Below are 7524 nucleotides of genomic sequence, written 5' to 3'. Positions count from 1 at the left end.
AGAATATCTAAAGTTTTAGATATGTTCAATTTAGTTTATTTCAATCATATTTAAATTGTAAATGTCTATTTTGCATACATTTTTATTTCGTTTGTATCCGAGTATTTGACTTATTGATTGGTATATGATCTCTTATCTAAAGAGTAAGATTCGAATCTCTTTTTCTCAAATATAAAAAAANTTGCTTTTCTTATTTTATGAAGAGAGAAAATATGATCCATAAATATATATTGCAAGCTATTTAGAATCAGTTTTCTTGTCTGAAAGTTATTTGATGGTAAGATATTGAACCTAATCTGAATTAGAAGAGAATGGACTATATACATGGCTGACTCCTACCTAACTTTGGTTCAAGGGGGATGATTCTATAAAGTACAAACTTTGGCCAAAAGTAGATTTTATATATTGTTATGTTATTCAATAGCTTTGACTACTTAAGTTGACCATAGAATTAAAAATAGCAGCCAATACTGTATTGGACAGGAGAATTTCTCCACTCACTCTTTTGGTTCAAAGATGTAATCAGTAAATACCGCCCTAAACGACTACGTTTTCACCAAATTCTTATGAAAGCCTAAAATTCCAAATCATATATTGATGGTCTACAAACAAAGCTTCAAGGGTTTGGTAGCTGGGACCAAATTGATCTGAAGGAGCTATGGAAACCCTCCCTCAACTCCCACAAGACATTATTGTCAATATACTGTCGAGGCTACCAGTCAAATCTCTGCTACAATTCAAGTGTGTGAGCAAGCCATGGCGGTCTTTGATCTCCGATCCTCATTTTGCTAAACTACAGCTCACCCAATCACAGAGGAACGGTAACTTTAGCAGCCAGAGAGTTCTTCTCATTACTGAGCCTCCAGAATCAGCAGCCTGTGAAGCTTCTGGTGATGATGATGACAGCAAATTAATTTTGAAACTTGAGTATCCGACGGCAATGAAGCGGACTCCTGACTCTGATGAATTGATGGATGGCCAGGTCGACTTGGGAGGGTCTTGCAATGGCTTGGTATGCTTAGTCTTTGAGAATGATCGCGTCTTCTTATTGAATCCAACAATTAGAGAAACCAAGGAATTGGCAAAGCTTAATGCTTTTGATCGAATGGGTACGTTCTCTTATGGTTTTGGCTTTGATTTCTCAACTAATGATTACAAAGTTGTTAGAGCTGCTCGCCCTTCTAGTGAGGATGATGCTTCTAGTGAGACTGAAGTAGAAATTCTGGAATTGAAGAGTAACATTTGGCGAAGGATTGAAGGCTTTAAGTCTGGTATCGAAATAGAAGGACCGGGGATTTTTCTCCATGGAGCGTTGTATTGGCTAGGGGAAAAAGAAAGTGACGGTCTAGAAATAGTAAATGTCATCGTCTCATTTCAATTAGCAGAAGAGAAATTCCAGCTGATGCCACTACCAGATCAGATTGAAGAGAGCAATGATTCGAGAGTTTTGGGGGTTTCTGGAGATTGCCTGTGCCTGTTTAATGGATGCGGTGAACGTTATTTTGAGGCATGGCTCTTGAAAGATAGCAACAAGTCATCGTGGACTAGATTGTTCGGTGTCCAGAGGGACCTTGTTCCAAGACATAGATACTGGGAAAAGGCATTATGTTACACAAAATCTGGTAAAGTTGTAATAGATTATGGTGGGCGGTGCTTAGTCTGGTATGATCCAAAAGAAAAGACATCAAAAACTTATACTTCGCGCAGTAATTGGGGTTGGTTTGATCCAGCTATCTATAACGAAAGCCTGATTTCACCGAATTGTTATGATGCCTAAAATTTTATTTAAGAAGCCTTCAAAGAGGCAAGTCAATTGTAAGGTGAGACAAGTTGCTTCTTCTCCCATTTCTATTATGTTATTGTGGTTAAATATGCAACAGCTACATAAAAAAGGGGTGCGTCTTTTCTTTGTAAGTATGCTAAGAAGTAGAAGATCTGTTTTAGCCAAATTCAATTGATTTATTGTTCAGGTAAGAAATTTGGCTAGGAAAGGATGGGTTGCACCGGTTTTCCGAAGAGAATATGGAATAGTAAAATCCTAATCTGCAATTACAGAAAAAGAAAAATTCAATAGAAAAAAAATGTGCTCCTAGTCTGGAAGATCATTAATCCCTAATTCAGCCTCTTGGACAAAAGCTTGATTAATGTTGGGTAAACTGCTCGACAGGTCCTCAACATAGTCAAAGTTTGAAAATTAGTGCCATCTTCTCTTATTTGAACAAATTAACTTCCTGTGCTTTAAATATTCGCTTGAAAATTAACCCAATAGTAAAAAAAAAAAGCATGGTCTTGTGAAGGACCAGAAACAGTGGACTTTATACATGGCTTCCCCTATACACATCTCTATTTGCCTCTCACATCTGGTTAATAATAATCAATTGAAAGTGGACGATTCTGTTGTCTTTACCGTAGAATTATATTAGTTAATAGCTTTATGACTCGTTCAATTCGTCTCCCACGTGCAATTACTACTTCAAAGGGGAGCTGCTGATCATTGAATTAAAAAAATATAGTAGCCATTCTTATTTTGACAGGGAATTTTTTTCTAAAATGCTTTGGTTCAAGAGCTGTTGAACCTTTCCACCAATGACAAATTAAATCCCATAACATTGATATTTGATAGCGTACAATGTAAGCTTCAAGGTAAATAAGAATACGTGATTTAGCTATTTAACTTAAGGGTTATCCAAGGAGCAAGGGCAGAACAAAATTAATCTGAAAGGAAGCCATGGAAACACTCCCTCAAGACATTATTGCCAATATACTGTCGAGGCTACCAGTCAAATTCCTGATACAACTAAAGTGTGTATGCAAGCCATGGAGGTCTTTGATCTCTGATCCCCAGTTTGCCAAACTACACCTCAAACAAACACAGAAGAACAGCAACTTTAGCAGGTATAGAGTCCTTCTCATCACTGAACCTCTTGAATCAATAGCCTGTGAAGCTTCGGCAGAAGATCTCGATGATGAAAGCAAACTGATATTGGAACTTGAGTATCCGTCGGCTATGAAGAAGACTCCTGACTCTGATGATTTGGTGGACGGTTGGCTTGATTTAGGAGGTTCTTGTAATGGCTTGATATGTGCAGTCTTTGAGCATGAGCGCATCTTCTTATGGAATCCAACTATTAGAGAAGCCAAGGAATTGGCAAACCTCAACGCTTTTGATCCAAAGGCTTCCTTCTCTTACGGTCTTGGCTATGATTTCTTAACCGATGATTACAAAGTAGTTAGAGCTGCTCGTCCTTCTACCGCTAATGCTTCAAACGAAACTGAAGTCGAAGTTTTGGCGTTGAAAAGTAACAATTGGCGAAGGGTTCAAGGCCTCCAATCTGGCACAGAAATTGAAGGACCTGGGCTTTTCTTCCATGGAACATTGCATTGGTTAGCAGCAAGAGAAACTGGCCTCAAAAAAATTTATGTAATTGTTGCATTTCACATGGTAGAAGAGAAATTCTATGAACTGGTGCCGGTACCAGATCATGTTGAAGAGAGCAAAGATAACACACTGGTTTTGGGGATTTCAGGAGATTGCCTATGCCTGTTCTATGGATACGATTGTGAAAATGTTTTTGAGGCATGGCTGTTGAAGGAATATGGCATCAAGTCGTCATGGAGTAGATTGTTCAGTGTCCACAGAGACATCTTGCATGGATATAAATACTGGGAGAATGCATTATGCTATACAAAAACTGGTAAAGTTTTAATAGATTATGATGGAAGGGAATTAGTCTGGTATGATCCTAAAGAAAAGACATCAAAAACTTTTACTCCAGGCAATCACTGGGATTGGTTTCAACCAGCTATCTATATTGAAAGCCTGGTTTCGCCAAATTGTTATGGTGCAACCAATGTATAGACACAACTATGCATAACACTTAGTTAATGAGGAAACGTTCAAAGGGGCGAACAAATTATGAGGCGAGGCAAGCTACCCTCCTTTATTCTTACACTTATTGTTGATGCAACAGCAACCGTTGTTAACTGGAACCTTTTTTTTTCTTTTATAATTTCTGCATAAAGGCCTTGGCTTTATAGTGCATATATATTTTCTGTTTTGCTATATGCTAAGAAGTTGAAGATTTGGTCGTCTAAAGTCAGTAGATGTGTTGTTCAGGTAATAAATTTGGCTAGGAAAGGAGATTTTGCAGAGAATTTCCTTGTTTGATGTGGGACTGTGTAACATTAAAATTGAAGTGGTTGTTAATTATTTAGATTCCTGATTCTCCTTTAGCTTCTTATTATAATTTGTTGAAAAATTCAAATTGTATCTGTTGACCAATGCCAAGGAACAAAAATTATGAATTAAGTTGGTATAATGGACATTTTGAAGTTAATATATAGATCACCCCATGCAGTCCATTGATAAACTCCAAGTTAACAACAAAATTCCTTTTGGGGGCCGTGTGGGGGTGCCTTAATGCCTTGCTTTGTTGCTGGTGGGTTGTATTGTTTTGGCCAAATAAGCTTGATTTATATGGGTGGTCAAAATTAGGAAATCAGTGCATTTTCTTTTATTTGAAGACATTAATTTCATGTACTTCGATATCGGTGGCAAACGGAGAAATGGTAGTACTAAGTTAATCTAATTTTTTATTTACAGCAGCTAGAAAATCTTTTTTAAAAAACAAAAAAACACCATGGTCTTGTGAATTACCTCATGTTGGACAAATATAGTATTTTTACTCCCGTAAAAATCTCCATTTTCCTACCACTTGAAAGCGGATGATTCTTCGTTATGGTATTATTGCATTTATTCAATAGCTCTGACAGTTCAATCAATCTCCTTAGAAACATTAATGGATATTTTAATTGTTATAAGATACTCGCAGGTATTCGAACCGGTTATATAAAGTTAAGATACTCTGTAATCGGATTCGAATAGTAATTTCACTATTTATATCAAGTTCGAGTACCATTCTTTAGGTACTCAATATCCGAATCCAATTATGATTTATGTTTAAACCAAACTGTGTATCGTGTCCATAGGCTTAGCTCTCGCCTTGGATTAAACCTTGGAGATGAATGTTTAAGTCCAAACTCAATTCTGGCTCAATTCGAAAACATGATCATATTAATAAAATTAAATTATAAATACATTTACAAATATAAATAAAAAATTAATATAATAATATTTTAAATATATTAATAATAAATTTAATTTAAATGAATGGACTGAATCTATACTTAAATTTTAAGATATCAACCAAGTTTGACCATAAATACCTAGCCATAGAGAGTATATTTTTGAAGTGGCAATTACATAGTTCACTAGTTGAGTCATTTTGTTAGTTTTGAGATGTGTTTCAAGTGGCTTAAAACATTATAAATCTTAATTAATGTTGGTTTTGTTAGCTTTAATTAGGAAAATTTATTAATAAAGAGTCACTAAAATAAAGATCTCTCGTTTTCTTATTTGCATCAAAATTCTTATATTCGATATTATTCGACTCAATAATTAAATTTATCTGGAATTGTATCAGATTTTAAACAATTGATAAACGAGTTGAAATATTTATTTAATAATATATTTTTGCTTAAGGTTAATTTAGTTGTAAGATCTTAATCACATTGCAATTTATTTGCTTTAAACTTCTTGCTTGAATGGCCTTACCAAAGGGCCTACCTTAGATTCAAGTTTCAATCTTTTCTTTGTGCCTTTATATATTTTTATTAATATCAATATAAAATATATCTCAAAAATATTAATGAGAAATGCTATTGAAAAGGCCAAAAATTAAACAAAGTGGGTGTATTTTATTGTTATTGAACTCAAACCGAAATAAAGAAAATAAAACTTAATTTTAATTTTTTTTTAAATTTCTCTTTTTTGCACTATGCTACCTCGTCAAGTATCGATGAAAGTAGGGATTTTGTAATATTATTTTCATTCCAACTAGATGCTCAAATTTTGCATTACCTTAGTAGTGATATCTCACATATATGCATGTGTTCATATATATTTTTGAAAATGACGTTTTCAAATTCAAATCTCAGCATAAACAGAAGTTCTAATATATATTATTTCTAAATTTACATGGTGAATTAAGATACTTTTGGTATAATTGATTCTCATAAAAAAAATTCAAACAACTATATTCAATTCTATTCGGACTCACTTATAGTGTAGAAGAGAACTGTCTTTTAAAGTACTCATAAACCTCATTTCAGACAATCTTCGGGTGTTCTATTCACTTCTTTTTTACATTCAACCTAAAGATCATATTACATTATGTTTGAAACTTGGCCTTACAGTGACAACCTTTGCGTTTCTATCTCCGCTCTTAATCCATTTAACTCAATATTTTTATCTCTAATTTGACTCTTTATTGTAGTGCGCTATCCATAATTCTTTAGTCAACTCCTTTTTCTTCTTCAATTTGACCTCACTCAACTCCCTCTTATCCCCTATCACTTCAATATCCTCAATTTCATCCTACTTTAACATTTTTCATCACCCATCCTAAACTCTTTCTTATTCCATTTATTTGAAAAAGACTTCAACTTAATTAACTTTACTTTCACATAGAACCCTAGTCTATTGGTACCTGTGTATGATCTCTAATTTTGTTACACTACTTCCACAAAGCCTTATTCGAGAATCAACAATCTAATACCTACAAGGGTTTTTTACCCCAATTGTATCCATTAAAACTCAACATGATAAGGGCAACGGTATGAAGCTGATCTATTCAAGGAGATTTGGCATAATGGACTGAAGGTGTCCATCCAATTTGAAAAGACTAAAAACTAATCAATTCTACTTATTTTTTACTCTACCCCTGCATGTGTCCCTTCATGGATTGACTTTCTTCTTCTTTAAAATGTTATCCTATCCCAAAATCTTGCTATATTCATATTGAGTTTCTGGTTTAGAAACCACACTCTATTAAGCATAGTGCAAACTCATCTTACTTTGTGTAAAGTTTCAAACCTCACACAACTATTCTTCTTCCCCAACTTACTCCTCTTCGCCACAATAAACAAATCAACAACATTTTCGTACTTTTCAAAGATATTGCCCAACCAACGCTTATGAATTTGGTCTAGAATATTGTTAACAGACACCGAAACCTCCCTTCTATAATTATGTAACTTTCCTTAGTTGAAATTGAATAAATTAAGATTTCCAACTCAGAAACTTGAGGTATTTACCTTAAAAAGTTAGTCAACCATAATTCAAATCATGAAACGGTTGTTTTTCTCAAGCACAACTATAAAAAAATCTCATCAGCTTTTTCACCAAACTCAAGCTAGGTCCATTCATTTTTATTATGATTTATCACATCCCAATCTGATAGGGATTCATTGGCCACCTTTTCTTGCTCACTCACATCCCCACAAAACTTCTCTGTTTGCTCTTCCTACCTTTTGTTGCTTGATTTTTCTAAACAACCTCAACTTTTTATATTTTAGTTCGCTTAAGAGAGACAAATCTGATGGTAGAATATATTGATCCAATTCCTTCAGCTACGTTGCTGAAGATAGGACTTTGAATAAGGCTTCATTTTTTTGTCTATTCCT

The 7524-nt window shown here is 34.4% G+C and overlaps 2 protein-coding genes across 2 annotated transcripts; both read left to right on the top strand.

Moving 5' to 3' along the window:
• Window positions 598-1914, top strand: LOC108661505 (F-box protein CPR30-like). The gene has a single exon (XM_018118627.1). It carries the CDS (start codon window positions 659-661, stop codon window positions 1775-1777), a length of 1119 nt encoding a protein of 372 aa, XP_017974116.1. The 5' UTR covers window positions 598-658; the 3' UTR covers window positions 1778-1914.
• LOC108661628 (F-box protein CPR30-like) lies at window positions 2729-3956 on the top strand. Its single transcript, XM_018119094.1, has one exon. It carries the CDS (start codon window positions 2729-2731, stop codon window positions 3857-3859), a length of 1131 nt encoding a protein of 376 aa, XP_017974583.1. The 3' UTR covers window positions 3860-3956.

The sequence above is a fragment of the Theobroma cacao genome, chromosome 4, assembly GCF_000208745.1.
Source record: "Theobroma cacao cultivar B97-61/B2 chromosome 4, Criollo_cocoa_genome_V2, whole genome shotgun sequence".
Classification (NCBI taxonomy): Eukaryota; Viridiplantae; Streptophyta; class Magnoliopsida; order Malvales; family Malvaceae; genus Theobroma; species Theobroma cacao.
This window is presented reverse-complemented; position numbering and strand designations above follow the sequence as displayed.

Bases quoted from the DNA above. Each gene is read 5' to 3' on its own strand.
- LOC108661505 (XM_018118627.1), top strand. From the start codon at position 659: ATGGAAACCCTCCCTCAACTCCCACAAGACATTATTGTCAATATACTG.
- LOC108661628 (XM_018119094.1), top strand. From the start codon at position 2,729: ATGGAAACACTCCCTCAAGACATTATTGCCAATATACTGTCGAGGCTA.